General features: G+C 40.3%; 3 protein-coding genes across 8 annotated transcripts in view; 1 reads left to right on the top strand and 2 right to left on the bottom strand.

Annotated features, from left to right (window-relative positions):
• Window positions 1-25,278, bottom strand: part of LOC306869969 (CCN family member 1-like) — a 1,026,947-nt gene that overhangs the window by 875,342 nt on the left and 126,327 nt on the right. The gene's annotated exons all lie outside the window — the stretch shown is intronic.
• On the top strand, window positions 1,190-20,907 carry p2rx1 (purinergic receptor P2X, ligand-gated ion channel, 1). 2 transcript variants are annotated; one of them, XM_079416954.1, is made up of 13 exons: window positions 1,190-1,574; window positions 6,570-6,714; window positions 9,091-9,162; window positions 9,935-9,995; window positions 11,874-11,961; window positions 15,623-15,703; window positions 16,080-16,221; window positions 17,395-17,540; window positions 17,736-17,826; window positions 17,906-17,971; window positions 18,643-18,738; window positions 19,357-19,401; window positions 19,520-20,907. In XM_079416954.1, the coding sequence occupies exons 1-13, from the start codon at window positions 1,438-1,440 to the stop codon at window positions 19,523-19,525; spliced, it is 1,176 nt and encodes a 391-aa protein (XP_079273080.1). In that variant the 5' UTR covers window positions 1,190-1,437; the 3' UTR covers window positions 19,526-20,907. The 2 variants fall into 2 exon arrangements, with proteins under 2 accessions (XP_079273080.1, XP_079273079.1); XM_079416953.1 differs by having other exon boundaries at window positions 1,243-1,574; window positions 9,935-10,007.
• The window catches only part of camkk1a (calcium/calmodulin-dependent protein kinase kinase 1, alpha a), an 83,501-nt gene continuing 79,109 nt past the window's right edge, over window positions 20,887-25,278 (bottom strand). For 3 of the 5 annotated variants that reach the window (XM_079416950.1, XM_079416951.1, XM_079416952.1), the window contains one exon: window positions 20,887-24,294. In XM_079416950.1, the coding sequence (XP_079273076.1) occupies window positions 24,219-24,294 (76 nt within the window). In that variant the 3' untranslated portion in view covers window positions 20,887-24,218. The remainder of the gene's footprint in view (window positions 24,295-25,278) is intronic. The other 2 variants (XM_079416948.1, XM_079416949.1) reach the window with 2 other exon arrangements.

Genomic DNA, 25,278 nt, shown 5'->3' with positions numbered 1-25,278 from the left:
ACAGAGATAAGAGGCTAGGCTAATCAAATATTCTCAAACAAAACTGAATTTGAAATTCTACCTGTACGTTACTCGTGTATTAATTATGGTTAACGCCACATTATGGAAAAAGTACATAATTTAATGGCGCTATGATTAATGGATTCAATGTTAATGGAAAATTTGATGGAGAAATTCTATTCGCCTGAAGCAGGTTTAACAAATACGAAAAATACGTCGTGCTTGTGGATAAAGTACAGAGTAATAGCGTCCTCTAGTGATGACACACCATTAATAAAGAACACGCCACGACTGTGCTGCTCTGAGCAAAATTAATTTGATTGGTATTCCAACAATACCTAAAATAACAAAATAAAATGTTATAATTTATTTCATAATAATCAAAATATACAGGTAACTAAAATGTCCTAAACTAAATAAAATAAACTAATCTCTACGTTTGTTTTTAAAGCTTTTTTTCAGCCTTTTCTGGAGTTTGACAATCAAAAATAATAACATGGGCTGAGAAATACCTGTTTTTACTTCTGATACTCCAATAATAAAATTTCACATTTGTAGTAATAAGGAAAGAATTACATTAAAATGTTGCCGTAAAACACACAATGAAACACCTACACTGGGCAAACCACCACTGTTCGCCTGAGGCTGATCATTTGCATCTTTTTTGACCATGAGAAAAAATATATTCTGTATAACAATACTGTATGCACACCACGTTGTGAAGCAATTTACATGAGGATATTTGTCAGTGTGTGCACTAGAGAAACTTGATATTCAACCCCTGAATGAAGAAATTTCACATAACTGCAGACATTTTCGGAGCTCTCTGGACAGTTCAAAGGCTGGTTTGATGTCTGATGGTGGTCCATACAATTGTATAAAGCAATTGGAACTGAGGTGCTTCATAAATTTATAAGAATAATCCTGTGAAACTCTATGTATTTGAACATACAGTAAAATTAACCCATACTGTTCTGGGTTTTATCTTTAGCAGTCATTCAGGAAGGCAGTGGCCAAAGAGTGCTGATAGAGAGACAGAGAGAGGCTGTTTCAGACATGTCACAGATGTGAGGTGGACATTAAGCCTTTATTTGCAACTGGACTTTATTTGCAATAAGCCTTTATTTGCAATTGGAGTTGTTACTCCGCCCTCAAGACGTTTATCCATCTGTACATGCATTTGTGTTACAGTCATAAGAGGAGGGGGGATGAAGACAACTCACAAAGTAGGCGGTTTACTTTGAGTACTGTTTGGTTTAGAAGAGAGAGAGAAAGAAAGACAGAGAGAGAGAGAGAGACAGATAAAGCTGAGGCGAGCTAGGAAGTCAGATATCAGTACTCTATAAACATCTTATAAACATATTACCAGTGAACAAGAACCTTGTGAAGACAGAGAAGAGGATATAACACATCTACTCTTACCTTTCAACAAGAAGGATGAAACCTCAAATAAAAAGAACTTTATCAACCTTCTTCTTTGAATACGAAACACCCCGACAGGTTCTGGTCAGGAACAAAAGAGTTGCAGTGGTGTGCCGAATCATCCAAATGGGTGTTCTAGCCTACATCATCGGGTAAGAGATTTATTTTATTCTTCAAAATTCTGAAAAAGAAAAGCAGATAAAAATCAGTGAGCACTGAACAGAACATGCGTCAACAAGTGCAAAAAATTTACAGAATGCAAACAAACTAACGGCTCAAGCCTTATATTGACTTGAAAAGTTAAGTGCTGTCATGATGTACCATTTAAGAAAATGCACTGCTTAGTCTAACTAGCAGCACACCATCAAACTGTTATTGTTTCAGACAAGACACACATTTCTGAAGCTGAGAATTATTTAGTTTACTTGATTTGCTTGAAAGTATGCCCATATGTTTTTTTTTCACTGTGTCTGATTTAGATTTAGGCTTATAGCATCAATAATGTAGCAGCAGCTCATCTCCTGTCACAGAGCTAACAGCTGGCCCTCCGTATGTATTAGATAACTAGATGTGTGAAAGATTCACTTATGCGATGTTCATAATATGAGATTTGCGGTGAAAATGTCATGCTGTAGTCATTTATGGAGAAAAAGCAGACTTTGGCAGATGTTACCCTTTACAACAGTCAAGTCCAGACAAATGCTGAGCATTTCCTCTTAAGTAATTCAAACCTGTATTGCGCAACCCACTGAGCAACAGTTAGCATGTGGGTGTCATTTGTGTGCTCTAAACAATACAATTTGCAAGTAACCAAATAAGTGTGTTGTGCTTTTCTTCAATTCAATGACTACTGTGCAGTATGTGCCCAGGTAAAAAACAAGTACACTTCCATAATGTACTTAAAGTGCTCTATTTTTGCGCACTAATTTTGTACTTAACATACTAAAAATGATCCTTTAGTACTTCTTAAGATAAACCTAAGATCATCTAAGTGTACTCAACTGTGCTATTTTGAGACACCATGAATATGAACTAAAATGCACTTTTAACATACTATCTTTGTATTTTAAAAAATTATTTAGCTACCACTTGTAGTACACTTGAGTGTACTAGTGAATGAAAGATGGGTTCAAGTGTACTACTTTAAGTACATTATGTATACGTTTTTCACCTGGGTTAACGCCTGTAATATAGTGATACTTAGCTGTCTATTTACTGTGTACATCTTATATCACTGTATTATACTATAATGTTACTACAATAAACCTCCTTTAATGTCTGTGATCATAGAACAGCACAGGAGTTGTGCCGCCTTCTCTTCCCTCTCTGTTACTCCTTTTTGTTTATCAGTGCACCTCAGCAGACCACCTTAATGAATCAAAAGCAGCTCTAGTGCAAATTTCAACAGGCTGACAGAGCAGAGGCGGGGAGGAGGCACGTGTCTGCATGAGTGTGTTCGCCTCTCGCTGGAATAGCGACGCATTCGCGGCGGCGGCTCCGTTCTCGCTTGATTCGGAGGTAATCTAGCGCATGGGCGGAGCATGTTTAGCTCCCGTGGGAACTGAATACATGCTGCGCGTTGCGAGTGCGGTGAGAATTATTTGCCCATTGCCCACGATTCTCGGTTCATGGGCAGAACAGGGAAGGGCTGAGAGCGCTGCTCTGAACATGGCAGTGCTCCTAAACCTCACTGCGGGAGGTTCTTTATGAGCTCTGTGGCAGTGACACCAGGAAGTTGGTCGCTTGCTGCCTCCCTGTTGAGTTACCCTGTTGGTCAGGCCTGGCAATGCTCTCCTCACCTAGAGGTTACTTTTGAGCTTGCCACTCCCGGTCGAGGGTCTGAGGACTCCTCTCACTGGGTCCTGTTCCCCCTGGAGCTCCGTTGAGCAGCAACTTCAGGTTGTTAGGCTCCTCTCTGCCTCCCTGTCAGGTTGCTGTCCTTGTTGGTTGAGCTCAGCAGTGCTCCCCTCACCCTAGAGGAGCGTCCGAGTCCCTCTCCTATTTTGAGAGTTAGGCCTCCGCTCTCTAGAGCTCCGGTTAGCAGTCATGCCAGGTTGTTGGGCCACCTTCTGCCTCCCTGGTAGGCTGTTTTTTTGGTCGAGCTAGCATTGCTCCCCTCACCATAGAGGGTCACCTATGAGCATGCCGCTCCCTTCTGAAGCGTCTGAGTTCCATCTCATTCTGAGAGTCTGGTTCTCCGCTCCACAGAGCTCTGTGATTCACTGTTGGTCGAGCTAGCAGTGCTCCCCTCACTATAGAGGGTCACCTCAGGTTGTTAGGCCTCTCTATGCCTCCCTGTTAGGTCGCTCTGCTTGTTGGTCGAGCTAGCATTGCTCCCCTCACAATAGAGGGTCACCTATGAGCATGCTGCTCCCTTCTGAGCGTCTGAGTTCTCTCTCATACTGAGAGTAAGGTTCTCCGCTCCCCGGAGCGCTGTGATTCAGCGGCCTCAGGTTGTTAGGCCTCTCTATGCCTCCCTGTTAGGTCGCTCTGCTTGTTGGTCGAGCTAGCATTGCTCCCCTCACTATAGAGGGTCACCTATGAGCATGCTGCTACCTCCAGAGCATTTGAAAAGACAGTGTTTACAAATCCATGTTATGGTAAGTGCGCACGCTAGTCTCTGTGCACTTTCTGAAAGCCACGCTGTGGTAAGATCACACACCAAGTGTTTTGCGGTCTTTCTAAAATCCTGTACGGTATGGGTTACGTGCTGCGGCTTCGTACCCATTCTTTGAGTCGGTCAGGCCCCGGTTTCACCTTGGGCCCCACTCTACCTATGTATGTGCTGAGTGCCCTCTCATGCTGAGAGTTAAGTTCTCCGCTCTCCAGAGCTCTAAAGCCATGGTAGAGCATCTGAAAAGAATTCAACTCTGTAAGTCAGCAACTTCAGGTTTTTAGGCTTCTCTCTGCCTCCCTGTAAAGTTGCTCTCCTTGTTGGTAGAGCTAGCTTTGCTCCCCTCAGCATAGAGGGTCACCTATGAGCATGCTGCTGCCTCCCGAGAATATTTCAAATCCATGATATGGTAAGTGTGCACGCATGTCTCTGTGCACATTCTGAAAGCCATGTTGTGGTAAGATCGCACACCAAGTGTTTTGCGGTCTTTCTAGAATCCTGTACGGTATGGGTTACGCGCTGCGGCTTTGTGCCCATTCTCTGAGTCGGTCAGGCCCTGGTTTCACCTTGGGCCCCACTCTCCTACTTGATACTACTTGAACAGGGTGTTGCTACCAAGGATCTGTTGAGACGGTTTCTTCAGCGAGCTCTTGCAGAGCAAGCAGTAGTCCCTGGATGACAGGCCAAGACTTAGTTACTATCCTAAGCGCTTGGTCGTATCCCCTTAAAGGAATCTCTTCTTCTGATTCCAAGCCTTTGAGCTCTACCCTGGGTCCAGGAGGCCTGGCCCCTAACAGGTAAGTTCTGGGGTATGCAGCTCAGGCCTTTGGCCGAAGGGGATAATGTCACTGACAGCCGTCGTACCATCCCAGGGGCAACTCCCTTATCCGGGTAGAGTTGGTACTTAGTGCTTGGCTTCTGTGCTTGGCTTGCACTCCCCTCAGCATGGTGGCGTGGGTATTCCATTCCCCATAGCGACCCCTAGAGGACGCAGTTCGAAGTTCCCTCGAAAGGGAATGTCTCAGGTTAGGTATGTAACCATGGTTCCCTGAGAGTAGGGAACGAGACACTGCGTCCTCTAGGTTTGGTGCCATGCTTCGGATGCAAGCTTCAGACGAAGAAGTGAATGACGTATTTTCCCGGCGCCCCTTTATACTGTGGCCGCGCAGGTAGTAACGTCATAGGCTGTCGCCGGCCAATGTTATTGTCGTGATTAGATATATGCTTCAAGATACCGGTCACGCCAAGGCGTTCCCCATAGGGACCCCTAGAGGACGCAGTGTCTCGTTCCCTACTCTCAGGGAACCATGGTTACATACGTAGCCTGAGACGTTTTTATGCATAGTTAATAGATTACATTATTACTTTGACCATCGCCCACTATCAACATAGTCTATAAAGGTGAGAGTCATGATATAGAATGCGTTTGGAAATGTTTTGAATAATAAGGAAAAAATAAATACATAAGTGCTGTTGTGGCTGCTGTGTGTCACATGACGACCCCCCCCCCCCCCCCCCCCCCCCAAAAAAAAAACCTTGTGCCCCCTCAAAAATAATGAGTGCATGACGCCCCTGTGACAGAGGTATTTGTTTGGGTATTCAAAACTGCAAAGCATTAAACACTATAAACCTGCTAAAAGCTAAAAGTGGATACTTCTTCTGTTTTTCTGTCATGTGGAAGTTGTTTGTCTTTGGAAGTGAGGTAAGCTGAATGAAATACAAATTGATCAAGTCGATAAACTGTTGCAATAGCATTAGTTTTGGTCTGTGTGGAGCAGTATGTCAGACGATAAGACATCATGCAAGAGTCATGCTTCAAAGGGAAGAATACCGTTTGTTGTGTCTTGCAAGAGGGCATGAGGCCAAAATCGTATTGGTTCATCCTACTTTTACATGACACAAGATAGTTCAAGTACATAGGAACAACACACACATTCTGAAAAGAAAACTATATAAAGCATAGCCTTATATCATTTAAACATTTTCCAACTGCTGCCCAAGCTTAATAGTGCAAATCATGAGACACAGTAAAGCTTTTTACTTTAATAAAATAGTGCACTGATAAATATATTTTTGTTGTTATTGTCAATCAGTAACCAATAATAAATAGACAAATAGCAGTTCTGGCTGAGCAAAAGGTAGGATCAAATTAAATGAAAAAATCGAAACCCTGCTTTGACTGACATCTCTGTTGACAAAAGCTCAATATTGACAAACTGTGTGCTGTGAATATTCATGAATATAAAGAAAGAATAGCTTTACAGAATCAGTCACAATGTTTCTGAAAAAAAGTAATTATTTGCAGGTTTTATTCATATGCACTATGTGAAAAAGGTACCTTTATTTATGGCTGTCATGAAATATCATGGATGACAATTGTTATTATTATTTTGTAAAAGCACAAAGACACTATTTTTTTAAACTAATTTGGTATTTATAGTACTGAATCAAAAACATAAAAAATAGAAAAGTCTTCAGACTGCAGACTGATTATAGCAGATCTGGTCATGAATCGTTTTTTTGCTTTTGTTAGGTGGGTGTTCATGTATGAGAAAGGCTACCAGGCGATAGATATTGCCATAGGCTCCATCTTCACCAAGATGAAGGGATTATCCTTCACAAATATCAGCGAAAAGGAGAGGATATGGGATGCAGCTGATTTTGTTTTTCCTGAACAGGTGGGTTGTGTAATAACTCCTAATGTTGGCCTCAGAACTGAAAACTTCTCATTTATATACATTATATAATTTATAATTTATATACATTGTATTATTATTTTTTCTTTAGTTTTGTTATAATTTATTTGAATGCAGATGTAGGCTACTAACTGGGTAATTGTCCATCCAGTAAATTTAAGTTTATGCTTTCTGAGTTTAAACATACTTATATTGGTATAGGAGTCATTATGGCTGTGAATTGTGCCTAATCACAGATAAATGTACTCATATTCTGTAAACATCTGCAGTCACTCATGGGCTATTCTCACCCTGAGAAAGTGCTGATATTGTCATAGCAAACATCTATATTGTGACGCTATTTAGAAGGTGAATGGAGAAATACTTTTATTTCTTAAAATAAATAATTGAAAATGTCTGCCATTATTTACTTAATGCCAACAGCCTGCAGCAGTTTCAGAATATGAACTTATTTAACAGAAAGCACCCAGTGCAATAAGGAACAGACAGACTGTTGACAGAAAAGTAAACACGTCATCACTCAGCAATCAAAGGAGTGGCTCCAGGAGCTTCTTTATAAAGTCAAATAATATTTTGTCCAAAAAGCAAACATCAAAATGTTCATCACGATAACAAATATCAGCGCTTATGCACACACGCACACACACATTGGGAATTCATGTTTTATGGAGAGTTTCCGTAGAACTTTTCATTCATCAAAGAATCCTGAAAAAATTTATCACGGTTTCCACAAAAAAATATTAAGCACAACTTTTCAACATTGATAATCAGCATATTAGAATGACAGGAAAATATTAATAAAATAAAAATCACTGGTTTTCATGAGTACAGGTTGTTGTCACTAATAACTATCTGTTAGAACAGTGCTAACAGAGCAGAGACATGAGAGATGGAACGACACTTGGCCTATTTAAGGCTGAGGTTAAACCTTAGATTCAGCCTTAAACACAGCTGTCTCTCAGACGAAAGCTGAAAATATAGCCATGCTTATCTTCAAACAGTGTAAATCAAGCTTTTAATACTGAACCAAATGCACAATGGGGGGTGAGTTGGAGGTCTGTTTTAGGTTTCAAAAAAGGACATTCATCATGTCACGCAGGGGTGTCAAAAACAGTAGCCTGAAACACTCCACTAGCACAGTCAGCTTCAAACACTCCACTTCTTATGCAACCACTGTATCACCAAATAGACAAAGCTATAAATTTGTGCTATAAATTTAACATAGCACTCTGACTCTCTTTTGAACTTTGAGATTGAAACTACATATGGTCATGTGTAGGGTTTAGTTTTCCTAAAAGATGACCGTAGGAGGCGGGGACATGGGCGGGGCTTCACCTTACAGTATACATAGCAAGTTTTTTTTTGTTTGTTTGCTTATATTGTTTTTATAATAAAAAAAGAAAACAAGTCAATAGAACAGAAAAAAGAATAGATAACGCTAGTGTTAGAATGTCATTATTTATAATAAATATAAAGAAAATAAGTAGAAAGAATAGAGAATGCTAGTGTTAGAGGCTCTTTTTTCTTTATAAACAAAGCAAGTAGTTAGAATAGAAATAGAATAGAGAGTGCAAATGTTAGAGGGTCAAGATTTTTAATTAAAAAAAGCTGATAAAATTAGAATTAGCATTAGAATAGAGAGTGCTAGAGTTGCTTGGAGTGAGTTGGGCAGGTCATTCCACCAGGAGGGAACAGTTAATGTAAAAATCCATGAAAGTATAAAGAAATAGGTAGAACGTAAAATGTTTCAGTCAAATGTTATTTATGCAATATTTCAAACTTTTGACCCACTTGGGAAAATCAACCCATGGCAACGGTTTAAAAGTAGCCCAATTCTGTGAAAAAAACGCAGACTTGGCAACCCTGCATTCAACAAGAGCTGCAGGAGTCAGATTTGACTGATCACGGGTCGAGAATAAGGAGAGATGGCGGACAAGACCATGCTGGAGTATTTGCTGCTCAACAGATCCTGAGCTCATTGACAAATATCTGTAAGTTGTGCTCCCTTTACACAGAGTGCCTGTGATCGCGAAATCGAAAGTGAAAGTAAACAGCGCAAACGCTCATTCAACACACCGCATACAGTTAGTGACTCCCTGATGCGCCAAAATTATATATATTATTAGAATTTTTAAAGGAGCAGACACAAAAATCGCGGAAGCGAAACACATATTGTGTGAGCAGGCGGCAATGATCAAAAATTCAGTGGGAGCGAGATTAAGGAAACCCGGACATTTTGGGCGATTAAGATATCCCGGCCGGACGCATTTTTGTAGGTCAAAAAAGAGGACATGTCCGGGAAAAAGAAGACGCTTGGTCATGTGGAACCCTTCAAGTCCCTTCTGTTCCATTTTCCAGGGTGACTCATCTTTTGTTGTGATGACGAACTACATTGCCACTGCAGGACAGAAACAGGACACATGTCCTGAGGTAGGTAAATATATTTTTCTTATTCTCTCATCACGATCGGCTTTTATCATCGTGACTGTCATAACTGTTTGTTTGTTTGTTTCTATAAGATCTCTGTATGAGTCATATCCTGAACATATTTCCCCTCCAGTCACCGGTTTCTCAGAAATAAGGGTCGATTGCCGTCATGAAACTTTTTTTTTTTTTTTTTGAGGGACACCAGTCCTGGCTCAAGACCAAACTAAAATTTAACTGAGATTTTACATGCTTGTTTAGTTTGAATGGGAATGATGCTTCTGTCAGTGATCATACCACTTTTACTTTTTTTTTCTTTGCCTCAGTAAAGCCATGTTCACACGCCTAGGGTTACAAACTACTGTAGTGTACATATTATTCCAAATCATCCCATATAATAAGGAATTGTCACATTTTTAAAAGAGCAGAGTCTCTTATTTCCCCTGGTGACCTTGGGAAACACATATAACCTGTGTTTGATGATGCAATCTGCATCTGACTAGACTTCATGTACCATCTCTTCATTCATTTACCTGCTATTGGTTTACCTCAGTCTTATTTGACTTTCACTTGACTCTCTATTTGACTTTATTGCACTACCTGCAAAGCTTTGCTTAAACAAATGAGTTGTAAGAACTGGGTTGTGTGGTTATTCTGTCTCTTCTGTGCATCCTGTCTCATTTGGATCTCATATTTGCATATTTTCAACAAGCCAATTGGGGCTTAATTAAACACTAATATCCATTAAAGTGCTATTCTTTTCCTGTGTGTATTTCAGCTGCCAGATGGGAAGAACACGTGTATTTCTGACGAGGACTGTGATGAGGGCAAATACAAACGTACGGGAAATGGTAAAGTTTTAACCATTACATTGTTCCGACAGAAGGCACCGTCGCAGCAGACTAACTTCAAATCACTAGCAGCCGGGAGCAGAGGAAATCACTTACTGAGTGTTTTTCATGGGTATTTTATAATCCCTTTGACCTTCATTGGTAACTAAATCAGTGCACCAGCGGTCTAAGATATATACCACAGAATTCAAATGATCATGGGGTAAGAAAATTGGTGCACTTGCACGTAAGCATTTGGTTTCAACTCTACTCAGAATCAAAGGGGGCCTAATGAACTCTCACTCTCCTAACTGACAAACCTGCACATCATCCATGCTGCCGTCTCCGTAAGTCACTAACATTCATGTCTAACATGCTTTGCTCTCATGCTCTAAGGCTTTTTTCTTAGCTTTCCACATCTTGATGAATTTTACCCCATGTTCACTGATGTCTGTAATTCCCAGAGTTCCACAGGGCTCTCATCCAGATTCAGATTACTTGGTGTGACTAGCAGTTTATATAACAGGAACTACGCAAAATTATTCCACTGCTACCCAAACATAAATAAATTGAAGTTATTTGTTAAATAAATCTTGTTTTTTATATATCATTAAGATTGGAAAAGCTTAGTAGTAGTAGTTGTTGGCAATGGGAACACCAATGGCTTATAAACAGAACAAAAAGCTGATTAAAAATTATACAATCAAACCCACATTATAGACTGATATCGTGAGCTCAGTGTGGGTCACAAATACTCAAATATTGACTCTGTTTCACATGCAGCGTAGCAGAACAATTTACTCTAGGAATACTGACGTAAGTAAACAGCACTATCTCACATTGCAGTAATTCAGAGTGCCCTGACTTCCAGTCATGGGCAATTGGCACAAAATTCACCGTACAACACATATTTTCCTTAATCGTGTAATACTGACTCTGTGAACTCAGGGTAAAATTCACAGTTGCTTTTCTTGAAAACATACAAAATTCTGGTTGTTTATGCCATACTTTAGACCGCATATCATCGCATATCATGCTTATTGTATAATATTTCTAATATATGTTTGATGTTCTGTGACACAAGGGATGTGTTATATGTTATGCTTACACTAAGTGTATTTTAATGGTTGTACAAAAGTTTGTCAATGCTATACTACCACCAAAAGAAGTTCAGTCTGTGAATGTAAATGTTCTTGGCCATGTTAAAAGAGTCAGACTGAAATTGCAAACATATGACCAAATGCAATCTGATGAAAGCATTCCTAAATAACTGAACTGATAGAATCATCCTTCATGCTCATTCATTCAGAGAAAAGTTAATTTAGTAACATCAAAGTCATGGCAGCTCCTCACTGAAATCTCACAGTCAGTTAGGAATAGGAATAGATGTGTATCAACCATATAAATTTATTTGATTTTATCGTAGTGCTTTTCACACGGTCTGACAATCTTCTACCCAATATTGCACCAACAATTTTTATACTTTAAATATGAAAATATGAATATGTCTTTTAATACCAGATTTGATTCCCTTTTCACTACCTCAAGTGTGCTGAGATTAATTCAAAAGTATGACTTTGTATATGCATGTGTGTGTGTGTGTGAGTGTATATATACACAGTGGGTATCAAAAGGTCTAAATCCATATTGAAAACGTGGGATTCAAAATGTTTTTAATGTTTATATATATGTAATGTAGGGGTAAATGTACATGGGTACTAAATTAGATAAAATTGTTAAATCTAAGCATTTTCACAATGGACATCAGACTTTTATACCCTGCCATCTCTCTTTGGGGCACAAAGAGAGTTTTGTTTCAGTCTGTTCTGATCAATAGCAAAGCTCTTATACTCTGCTGTTCACTTATGGCATTACTGTCTCTCTCAGGGCACATGACAGGCAGGTGTATAAGCAATACCAGTACTTGTGAGATCTACTCCTGGTGTCCAGTTGAAGATGACCGTCAAATACCAGAGTATGAATGCTTATTTTAATACTGTTGTTGCTGAATTGAATCAATCATATGGAGTGTCTAACAGTAACAGTAACAATTATTGTGGCATGCCTGGACTACAATTATTGTCTTTTTTTAAATGTGGCATCTTTCTGTCAGAGAGTCACCACAGTCAATGCAGTCTCAACCAACGACACTCACCAGATCCCAATCCCCTGATTTCTGATCAACGCCACCTGTCAGCACTAATCAGCAGCACTATATCCCTGCACTCCTCCCGTTCACTCACTGTCTGGTCTCAAACATTCCATGTTGACTACCCTGACCCACTTACCTTTTGTCTACTTACCAGTTGCTCCAGTGTTCCTATCCCTGTTCTCCACCGCTCCAGTTCTCCACCATCTCCACGCTCCACTGTTACCTCCGAATCCCCTGGAAAAGGAAAAAGGACATTCACACTCAGATAAGCCCCTAGAGACATTCCTATTCCCCGCCTGCTTACCTGGACATTCTGCTCATCTCATTCCCCTCTGCTACTATTTAATAAACCTGTTGATTGTATTGCACTTACCTCTGTGTCCTGTGTCTATCTGCTGACACAAGACCAGACCAGAACCGACGACCGGAGATGGAGTTCCCGAATCCCGCCGCTGCAGATCCCCTCGAAGAGCTGGTCAGTGCTCTTCGAACAGCTCTCTCTCCGTTCACATACCCTCAGTCTGCCTCTGCCAGTCCCATGGTCATCCCTGCAAACTATTCGAGTGAGGCGGTTGAATGTAGCGTTTTTTTACTCCAAGTTTCACTCTACATAGAGATGCAATCCCATAAATTTTCCAGCGAACGGGCTAAAGTTGCCTTCCTGATCTCCCTGCTAACCGGACAGGCATTGCTCTGGGCACGAGCCATCTGGAACTCACAGACCACTATAATTAACCCTTTCGATGCTTTCTCTTCCCACTTCAAGGAGGTTTTCGGCCTATCCACCGGCTCGCTCTCCATTGCCGACCAACTCATCTGCCTCCGTCAGGAAGATTCTTCGGTCAGTGACTATACTCTGCGGTTCCGGACTCTGGCGGCCTCGTGTGGATGGAACGAGGCAGCTCTACTCCCTGCTTACCGTCAGGGCTTAGATCCACAGATCAGAGCCTAGATGGCGATCTATGATGACACTGTCGGTCTGGAGAGCTTTATGCAGAAGGCTGTTAAGATCTCTCAACGTCTCACGGCTTGTCAGCCGGACATAACCGCTCATTCTCCGTCCTCCCCAGCTGCCTGTCCTCCAGTACCAGAACCTATGCAAATGGATACTAATCGCCTCTCACACACTGAGCGTGCTCGACGTCTCGCCACGGGGCTGTGCCTCTACTGCGGAGTTCCGGGGCACTTCATTCGGATGTGCCCCTCTCGCCCCCCACGCCTAGCTGTGAGTACCCTCCAATTGGAGCCTGCTATCTCTACCCTACCACTGCTAACGGTACAACTGCTCACCCCACGTTATTTCATTTCAGTACCCGCCTTCGTGGACTTGGGATCCTCAGGCAATTTCATCTCACAAGCCCTCCTAAAACAGTTTGATTTACCAGAGACCTTGATTTACCGCCAGAGACAGGCCGAGCTGAAGATTGAGACCATACAGGGAAAACCGTTCGGGCGTGAGCACATCAAGTTCCGGTCTCTGTCGATCACTTTGCAAGTAGGCTGTCTTCATCAGGAGAGGATTTCCTTTCTGGTACTGGAGAGAGTCGCCGTCTATATCATCCTGGGACGCCCCTGGCTATCTCAACATTCCCCCGAAGTCAGATAGTATACCAACAAGATCCTCCGATGGAGTAAAACCTGCATCTAAAACTGTCTCTCCAACGTCTCTGTGCCCCTGGTTAGTAACCTGAAGCTCCAAGTTCATTCCACCCTAGTGGAGAGCCCTGAACCTCGTGAGGTTCCGACGATCCCATCTGACTACCTGGCGTTCCAGGATGTGTTCAGCAAACAGGCAGCCACGTAGTTACCACCACACCGGCCATGGGATTGTGCCATCAACCTGCTGCCTGGAGCTATACTCCCCAAGGGTCGAGTATACCCCCTGTCCATCCCGGAGCGCAAGGCGATGAAGGATTACATCAAGGAGGCTCTCCAATAATAGTTCATTCTCCCTTCCACCTCTCAGACGGCCTCAAGCTTCTTCTTTGTGGGCAAGAAGGACGGAGGCTTGCGGCCCTGCATCAACTACCGGACCCTCAATGATCACACTGTCAAGCTCCCTTATCCTCTTCCCCTGGTCCCGGCCGCCCTCGAGGAACTCCGTGGGGCCCGCATCTTCTCGAAGCTGTACCTGCGGAGTGCCTATAACCTAATTCGTATCCGGAAAGGGGACGAGTGGAAGACGGCGTTCATTATCCCTTCAGGCCACTATGAATATAGGGTCATGCCTTATGGCCTTTCCAACGTTCCGTCTGTCTTCCAGGGGTTGATGAACGAGGTGTTCCAGGAGTTCCTCCACCGGGTTGTCATCGTGTACGTAGACGATATCCTAATCTACTCCTGGAACCTGGCCGAACATCGCCATCATGTGATGCAGGTCCTACGCCAACTCAGGAATCACCACCTCTACCTGAAGCTCGAGAAGTGTGAGTTCCACCACCCCACAGTCCAGTTCCTCGGCTACATCCTCAGTGCGGATGGGATCCAGATGGACCAGGGGAAGGTCCAAGCCGGGACTGGCCCCAGCCTCAGTCAGTAAAGGAACTTCAACGATTCCTCGGCTTCGCAAATTTCTACCGGAGATTCATTCTGAACTTCAGTCTCCTCTCAGCCCCCCTCACTTCCATGCTCACTTCCGAAGCTTGAGCTGCCTACAAGAAGCTCCAGGAGGCCTTCTGCACCGCTCCCATCCTCTCACATCCCGAACCCCAACTCCCATTCATAGTGGAAGTGGATGCCTCCACCACTGGCGTGGGAGCAGTGCTGTCTCAATACCACGGAAAGCCTCCCCGACTCCACCCTTGCGCTTGCTTCTCCAGGAAGCTTTCCCCAGCGGAGCGGAGCGGAACTACGATATTGGAAATCGGGAGGAATGGAGACACTGGCTGGAGGGAGCTCAACACCCCTTTACTGACCACAAAAACCTGGAATATCTCCGAAGTGCTAAGAGGTTAAACCCCCGGCAGGCTCGCTGGGCTCTCTTCTTCACTCGGTTCCAGTTTTCCTTACGACCCGGATCACGTATCGACCCGGAGATAAGAATGTCAAGGCCGATTCCCTCTCACGTATCCATACCACCGACGAACCTGCTCCGCTGGGAGGCCCAGAGGGCAAAACCTACATACCCACCTCCTTGAGGACTTCCCTTCTGGGCTCCCTGCATTATTGTATTGCACTTACCTCTGTGTCCTGTGTCTATCTGCTGACACTTCCATTTATAAGCCCACCATAGTGAATGAATAGATATGGTTTAATAAAAAGCAAAGACTCACCATTCCTGAATGTCTTGAACTTCATGTCTGTGTAGAAATCTTGGAAACTAAACAAGAGAATCAAATTACACTTGACAGTCGCCTTAAAAATAAGAAATGCATGTTTATACCTGGAGCATGTGACAGATTGTATTCAAAATTGTTTTGAATCAGCCTACAGTCTTGGTCTGTTCCATTGAACTCTATTTTGTCCATCTTATGTTTCTCTGTAGCCCTCCAGTCCTGCTGACAGCAGAAAACTACACACTGTTCATCAAAAACTCCATTACCTTTCGCCAGTTTAATGTAGTAAGGTAAAACTCTATAGTTTTCAAATGTTCCTAGTGGTATATTGGCAAATGCCTAAGAAGTAAATTCAGAGGAAGGAGGATGAAAATAAAAATGACCTATTTTGAAAGTTCTTATAAACCAGGTGTTTATTGTGGTACAAAAGAATGTCTGCAATTTTTTGTGAAAAAAGAAAATACATATTAAACAACATAAACCAAACTATAATTAAGGTTTTTTTTAATTGCCTCTCTCACATCAATAATAATTTATATGTAATAACATACTGTAATAATGTTTGTACAGTACAACACGTTATTGAAGGCCAGGCTTAAAATGCAACACTCAGCTTTATCAGTTTTGTCTAACAGATGAAAGTTCTCCTCACTTTTTTCTCTCTAGGAGTAACTTGGTGGAGAGTGTGAACCAGAGTTATATCAATAGGTGTTTGTTTCATCCCAAGACTGATCCACTGTGTCCCATCTTCAGACTGGGAGACATCGTTCAGCGTTCTGGGTTCAATTTCTCAGAGATAGCCCGTGTGGTAGGTTTTTGTCATGTAAATACACACAACCCACTAACACTCAAACTCCTAAAGGCTACTTGTTCTTTAAACACACATTCAGACAGAATACTTACATTCAAAACATTCTAGTATGTCCAGTAATCAGGATGATTTCCTAAAGACTGATGTAGTGAATTGAATAGTTTACAAACTTGATAGCCGTTGAATCATGATGTCAATTTATAGGCTCTGCTTGTCATGAATCAGGTCCATGGACTTCCATTCGCTCGCCACCAGAGGTCACTCCTCCATCACATTGACTCTCGCATTGCACAGACTGTTTCACATTTACCCCGGACTGCATGTCCCAGCAGCCATTTCACTAATCACCCGCTCACACCTGAGAACTATCACACAATCACACACCCTACATAAACCATGGACTTCCTTTCACAGATCGCCGAGTATTGTTCTGCGTATAGCACTCTCCTAGTGTTAGCTGCCTTACCGAGCCATTCTGTGTTTCTGTTCAGTTCCAGTATTGTTCTGCGTTTATTACTCTCCTAGTTTTAGCTGCGATACGAAACCTGTTTCTGATTTTCTAGTCTGTGTTTCCTGGATCTACCGTTGTCTCGCCATTTTGACTCTGTTTGTGCTTCACTTGGGCTATTGCTCATGTTTCTGGATTGCCCCTCTTGTCAAGCCCTCTGGATAACGTTCGCTGTTGACTGACTCGTGCCTGGTTTGGATTATTCTTGTTTCTCGTCTGTGCCATACCTGTTTGCTGGTGTTTTGACCCTGCTTGTGTTTTGAACACATCTCTGTATAATAAAGCTTGCAAATGGATCCGCACGTCTCTCGTCTCGTTCGCCCTGTTACACTGCTGTCGGTTTCCAAGGAAATTTATGAATAGCAGTAAAATAAGACTGTGGTCAACATCACTTGAGGAGACTTTCACATTTTGTTTAATAAATGTGATTTTATCATGCAATGTTTATAGCTTTACATCTTGCTATTGTGAATTTATTCCAATTAATTCCAACTATATCTTATAATTGTGACTTTAAACTGAATAGCTGTAACCTTTTATCTCACAATGTGTGTTTCTTATTTTAAACATTATCCCAAAATGTAGTGAATGATTAAAATCTGGAGAAGATCACAGAAACGTGGGATGATAATCTTCTTGATATTTCTTATGTGATGTGTTAGGGTGGTGCTATAGGAGTCCTCGTTGACTGGGACTGCAATCTGGACCTCAGTATCAGACACTGCAAACCAAAGTATGAATTCTATGGTCTTTATGGAACAGGGAAAAATGACAAAGAAGAGAAACCATCAGTGGGATACAATTTTAGGTGGGTTTAACCTATTTCTTTTGGGAAAACAACTTTTAATTAGACTGCTCAGTGGTGAGTGGTGCTGTACTGTATTATTTCTGAGCCTGTGAGCTTTGTTGGGTTCTGTAAAAGAATGAATTACATTGTTTTTTTTTAAAGAATGTATTAAGTGGAATCACTACTAGAATTATTATGTGATACTGACTGTTTCAGATATGCTAAATATTATGTGGAGAATGGGGTAGAGAAGAGAACAGTAATGAAGGTGTTTGGTGTACGGATAGACATCATTGTTCATGGACGGGTAAGCATTTTTTATGGATCATTCACAAAGAAATGATGGAACATGCACATTTCCATTTGTTTACAACTGTTCCTTGCAGGCAGGAAAATTTGATATCATCCCAACATTGACGGCTATAGGCTCAGGAGTAGGAATCTTTGGAGTGGTGAGTGTCACAGAGAATAAACTTATATTTATATAAAGAGATACCTGGTATCATTTCCTCAATTACTTTTAACTACAGACTCCATATTTTGGATTCTTCTGTCATGTAGGAGATGATACCTGGTGTAAAATCTTGTGTGTTGTACCATCCATGTAAAAATTAAAAGATGCATTAATGTTATATATATATATATATATATATATATATATATATATATATATATATATATATATATATGTGTGTATATAATTTAATAATCTAATATATAATCTATTTATTATTATTAATGTAGAAAACATTTGTGCTGCTTAATATTTTTGTGGAAATACTTTTTAAGGATACTTTGATGAATATACAGTTTAAACCAGCATCTATTTGAAATGAAATCTTTGTTTAAAAAAAAAAAGTATTTACTAACACTTTTCAAATGAATGCATCCTTGCATTAGTATGGGAAAAAATCATACTAAACCTCAAACATTTGAATGCTAGTGTATCTGTATGTTAATGACTATGTTGATGAAACTGAAACAAGAACAGGATAGATGCATCAAATTAGATAGATTTCAAGCTTACCTTAGTATACACTTAGCTGTTTTGTGCTCAAAATATCCCCTAAGAGCTTTTTATCCTATTGAAAGGAACTAACATCTACTTCATTTGTCGTTTAAGGCAACCGTTGTGTGCGATTTGCTCCTCCTATATTTTGTTCCAAAGAGAGATTTCTACAAAAACATGAAATTCAAGCATACAGAAATCCCGGAAGAGGTGAGTGGTTTTTGTTGTTGTTGTTGTTTTAATGAATAAAAGGTATTAAATATTTCGTTTGAGTCAAACTTGCCTTTGTGATCGCTGGTGTGTCTCTGAGAGCTCTGTGGATAGTCAATGCTAGTTTCACTACCGAAACACAAGATGGCAGAAGAGATACATAGTTAGCTGACATGCAAATCTGTAACTTGAGCAGATGCAATGCCTTATCCAAACATTTACATCAAGCTACATTCCCATAGTGTCATTATGGACATTAAATTCAGGATTTAAATATAATTCAAATGTCCAAGCACTTCTGAGGGAGTGTGTGTGAGAGCAAAAGTATAACCACATAGGCGTCACGTCAGCATATATTACTTTTGATCAGTATGCATGTGGGCAGACTATTGCATTCAAGTGCATGCAACACCACGGCTTCCTGTAGACATCTCTGCAGTGATATAGTTACCCTAGCAACACAGCGCATTGACCATACTTGTCTCTTATAAAGAAAGGAAAGTGAGGGCACATCTTAACCTCCAGGACCCACTCTAGCAGCTTTCTGACGAAGAAAAACATTGGGGTTGATATAGGAGCATGGGAAATTATCTCATATATGTATTTGCCCTTCCACAGAAGCCAGCCTTGCCCCAATCACAAACAGAAAAAGATCTACCAAAGGTAACGTACCATTCCAATCTTTTCAGCCACAGATCCCTCTAGAATTATAGCATATCTCTATAAACAACTTTTAAATTTTAGTTGTGGTCACAGTAATTCAGATTTTTGCTGTGCACAGGAGTAAAGTCAGGACGGCTGCCATGACGACTGACTATTGCATTGAAGATAGAGAGAGAGAGAGAAACACCTCAACACTGGAGCTTAAGCAAGTCAGCTGGGAGACTTGACACACAGAACTGTCAGACATCACTTTTCCTTTCTACATCGCAGTTCCTTCCCAAACTACTGAGGAAAGACTCAACTAATACCCACTGGATGTGTTCATATTGTGAGGCTCAGGATTGTAAAGGGACATAATTCTATGAGGATTTCGAGGTTTTTTCAAGGTTCCCAAAGTTTTTGGCAATTACCATGTAATGTCTGGATATGTCATGCTCTGGATATGGTATTCTGTATACTTTAAAATAGCTATTTTTTACTTATAGGTGTATAGGTTTTGTATAGGTTTTTGTAGCAAGTCAAACTGTGAGCCTCTTATTTTTGTGTGAAATAAACTTTAGATGGTCAGTGAAACGTATCAGATAGAAACTAACCAGCTCTTAAAGACAAGAAACATAGGAAGCTCTATGTCTGGTATTTTATTAGTACACAGCATTCTGGACTGCTTGATTTTAATTAGTCAAATGCAGCATTTCAATGGTATGAAATAATCACTACCGCTCTTCCAGGAACTCTTAGCTGTGCTTGTGTTCTCTCACTCTAACAGTAATTGTTACTCAAATCAATAGTCCAAACCTATGTATTTATTAATTGTACAAGATAGAATTAGCAGGTATTTCTGGACACTCATGCAGTCTCTTTCTTCTCACCTAACAAAATAGTTTGGGGACCAATTCTCACTATTAATAAACTCTTAATTTGCCGCTTATTAATAGTTAGTAAGGTAGTTGTTAAATTTAGGTATGGAGTAGGATTAAGGGATCTAAAATATAGAGAATATGCAGAATAAGGCATTTATTTATTGCTTTATAAGTACTAAAGAACAATCAACATGTTAGTAATATGCATGCTAATAAGCAACTGGTTAATAGTGAGAGTTGATCCCTAAACTGAAGTGTTACCAATAATTGAAACTCACATCAAAAAACCCTTTCAGGGTGAAACAAAACCTCACTGCTTTGCACTGGCATCTTGATAATTCTGTCTGGGTTTATTTTGCAACAATGACTTGCTTTTTATTTGTTGGAATTTACCTCAATTTGAGTTTTGAGTTTCTTTTTTTATTTAACGATTTACAGTCTTGAACAATTTTGAAATCAGACAGCACCATGAAGGATTGTTTTTGTTTTATGTGTACAAAATACTGTTTTAAAGAGTAGCTACTGTTATATGTATTATTATTAGGTCAATTTCATTGATTGATTCAAAGTTCATTTTTATCATGCACAATTGAAAATAATAATGCAATCCTAAATGACAAAACATAAAGAAGAAACCTGAATCACCAGTGATATCTTTATTGTCTTTGATTATGTCTGTGTACAAAAAGCATGCAAAAAATAGCATCTTTATATGCTTTGGTACATATTTACACAGGAAGAGTTGCATTCAGTGCTTTATCAGGACATGCTCTTTTTTGTCTGTTTTCTTTGAACTTTTTAAACGGTTACATTCAGATCAATGCAGCAGAATACAGACGTCTATAAATAACCAGCAATATCAGGCACTCTGACACAAATAACTGGGCTGTAGGTATGTGAGTGAGACAGTGTTCTATGATTTATATACAATTCTGATATACTTTTAAATCAAGAAAGGGAAATTAAAAAAGCATAAAACTTTGATAGCAAGTTTTGCAACTACAAAGTGCCTCAAAATGGCCACATTTCTCTCCTCTCCTTTAAATAAGAGAAACCTTTGTAAATGTGGGTAGACAAATGATCAAACCTCATCTATTGCACATGAGCAGAAACCTGGAAAAGGAAATAAAGCCTTCACACTTGAGTTGATTGCTCAGACAGAGGTATGGCATATTGGCTGCTGCATATGTTTAGCTTATACAAAAGTCCTGCAGGAAACCATTTAAAGGGGTTTAAACATGAGTTGTTTTGTCTCACACAGATATCAAAAGGAATTACAAACCTAGAGAAGTCTGTAAAATGTTATAATTTAAGGGACATGCCGTACGTCAAGACACTAACAGGTGCATAGCATACATCAAGAAGTAACTGACAAGACTACTGTACATTTGAGACAGAATGGACAAACGAGTTTGCACACACACATAAAAGAGAATAAGGGGGATCATTTAAAAACATTTGTTGAATTTCTACACATAAACACCTTAGAGCTCCTGAACATAGAATATGCTACTCCATTCTCTCTGAATCCCCCGAACAGCAGTGTCCAGACCCTGAGTACCACATACAGAAATCTCAATACGACAGAAAGAAGACTCCATTTAATCAAATCCACACAAACAGACCCAAAAAACACTAGTCGTTTGGCACTGAAAATGGTTTTCCTGTGTAATTCAGTTTATGGGCAAGAAGCAATCTACAAAGATTGTGTGCCTAAAAGAGGGTCATCGAGAGAAAAGAAGGGAAGAATGTGTAGGAGTCAGAAAAATGGACCACCATCTGCTCAGGATATTAGTGAGAATATAATGAAAGTGGTTCACTGTGGTTTATCAATCCGTCTTCATATAAGCAATAATGAGTCCTCTAAATGAGTGACATCGTTAAAGGTTTCCTCTAAGCATTCGCTGCTTACATAACCAGTTTATTGGAAATAATTGGCAGCTGACCTGATTGAGACCAGTTTTATTCTTGTAAAATGAATTAAAGGGGCAGTTCACCCTGAAACAGCCAAAGCTGCTCTTTTCTACACAATGAAAGGGGAATGGTTGGTGACCCATCCAATTGCATTATATGAGCAGCTTGGACATTCTGCTAAATATCTCCTTTTGTGTTTCATGCAAAAAAATAAATAAGTAAAGTTTGGAACGATATGAGGGTAAAGGCCTGTTCACATAAAGACAAATATTTGGTATGATAAACATTAATTTAAATGTATTTGAATGACCGACACAATCGTTTGCATTCCATTATATTTGCGCTTTTGATCACATGCCTTGAGCCACTGCTGTTACATAAAACAATGACTTGGTGGGGTGCTCATGAACAGACTATTTTGCTAAGCAAATGTGAATAACAGACAAAGAATCCAGCGTTGTTTGATAATCAAAATAGCAAATACAAAAATCGGAATGTCTGTTCGAAAACATGTAAATACGGTTTGACTTCCTTTTTCTCCATGACAACTGGGTGTCAGAAACAGAACACTGCACAACACTTAGAATATCAGGGTAAATAGGGTATTTCTGCTTCTGAACAGAGCCGCTGACTTAGAGTTTTTGCTTCAAAAATTTGTGTTGATGCAAACAGACCTTGAGATTTAATTTCTGGGTGAACTGTCCCATTAAAATTGAAACGGACAGTGAAAATTTCATAATGATAAAAATCTAATATTAAATATCTCGATCGTCAATGTGCCTTTACAATGATCGTCCACTCAGACTCTCTTTGTTCTTTCAATATGTGATTCAAAAACGGGGTATGATGGGTTCGTCTGGCAGACGATCCGATGTAAACAAGGGCGTACTGTTTTGGACGGAGTTAATACAGGCCGAGAGGGACCGTAATGACACTGAATGGCAGTTCACTTTCTTGCACAGCTAAACACCATATTCAGATCCTTCCCTTAATTGGCTTGTCTGTTTTGAGTGAAAGTGACTCCCTCTCTTTCTGCATCAGCGCACACTCGCTTGCCTCGGTGGCATGTTTGCGTGTGTGTTCGAGGGCCTGTTAGCACTGCTGACTGACAAATAGGCCTTTTGGAATGTGAAGACTCGGTAAACAATGACACATTCTGTTCCTGCAGAGAGACAAAGCGCTGCGACACGAGAGCCCTGCATCCGGTGCGATCCGAATGCGGCATTTGCGACATTCACAAACATGGAAAATGAGCCCTGTTCTAGATAATGGTTATACCGCGCGCTCAAACACGCTGTATGAGAAAGCCCTGTTTTCTAGAATTGACTGAATGGGCAGACAAGAGCCTCTTTTAGTGTCTAGTAGTTACATAAGCCCCTTTGTTTCACAGTATGACACTGTGTGTGTTTATATATTATATCTGAATGAAATGAGAACATTTTATCGTATGAAAGAAATGGAAAGCAGCAGAGATATGGAACCACCATTATAAGGAGAAGGCCATATTTCAGGCATGCTATGATGGATAGGGTTAAGAATTGCACATGAACATACGTATACAAAAAAGGCAAGACGCCATTGCTCTTATTTTCTACACATGTACAGAGGTTATGATGGCAGCACACTGCATCAACAGTTTAATAGCATCTTTTGTCCATGCTGTAGTCTTGTGCACTAGAATGCTTGTGGAGTAGTCTATCTTTCACACAAACCTGGCCTAATATAGATTCCATAACAAAATCTACTTGTTTAGCCAGGATGAGAGGACGAGGATGGAAAGATCCAAATGGTATGAAGGAGAAAGAATAGTTTTCCGCCAGATTATCAAGGCCAGGTTTCATGAGAACCATAGGCAGGAAAAGTGATTCTTGTGCAAGACTGACGAAGATGAAAAGCCTGAACGATGGCTAGCAATAGCAGAATCCAGTTCAATGTCGAGGGAAGCATCAAGTCGGTGGAAACAGAGTGTAGTGGAGCGGTTTGGGTCTGCTCGAAGGGATGGAAGGACGATGAGGAACTCTTCAGGATCTACGATGAAGACACTCAAGAGGTGGGTGGTTCATCCTCATGCAAGTCCTCGAGCTCAACTTCTCTACCAGACTCTCCGCTGCTCCCTTTTCTGAGAGAGAAAGAAAAACAGAGAGAGAAACTTTGAATAATTGCCTTTCTATATGATCCCTGCTTTGATCCAATAGTTGATCTTGAAAGCTAAGCTATTGACCATCTATAACAGCAGTGTCCAATCTTGCTCCTGGAGGGCCACTGTCCTGCAGAGTTTAGCTGCAATCCCAATAAAACACAACTGAACCAAGGTAATCAAGCTCTTCAGCATTACTGGAATATTTTAGGCAGGTACATTGGGACAAGATGGAGCTCAATTTTGCAGGATGTTGTCCCTCCAGGACCAGGATTGTACACCTATTGGTCGTGCCAATGAAGTAGTTTGAAATTTAACTGAAATGAAATTGACAGAGAAAGGCTGCAAACTCAAGATGTAAGGCAACCAGCAGCTGTTTGTTTCACTTTTTATTTCATTTAGGGCAAATAAATCTGAAATCAGTGATTACACAATATTAAATAAAAATTAAGAACTGCACTGTGAATGGTTTCATTGAAGAAAAAAAGAAGAAGAGGAAATTAGCAGAAAAATAATGAATTCTTCATGATTTTGTTTAGGAATTGTTTTTTTTTTAAAGACATTGTTCAATATCTGACAATATCCCATTTAGTTGCTATCAAGTAACTTAAGGAAAAAATTTGTTTTTTTATATATTGACAGCTTAGTATATTTTTTCAATCGTGTTAGCTTCAAACCAGCTAGTTCACATTTTTAGTTCTTCCCTCAAAAGTTATTGTAGCAGCCTGATCCCTTATATATTATACACTACCGGTCAAAAGAAAAAAAAAATGGTAATAGTCAAAAATACAGTTGGATATTTTTTTTTTTAAAGAAATCAATGCTTTTATTCTGCAAGGACACATTAAATTGATCAAAACTGGCAGTAAAGACTTTTACATTGTTACAAAAAAAATCCTGAAAATTTTTTTTTCACAGAAATATTAAGCACTGTGTTATTTTGAGCACCAAATATTATAGCATTAT

The sequence above is a fragment of the Barbus barbus genome (genome assembly GCF_936440315.1).
Source record: "Barbus barbus genome assembly, chromosome: 5".
Lineage (NCBI taxonomy): Eukaryota > Metazoa > Chordata > Actinopteri > Cypriniformes > Cyprinidae > Barbus > Barbus barbus.
Note: the sequence above shows the minus strand (reverse complement) of the source record. Positions and strands in the feature narration are given on the sequence as shown.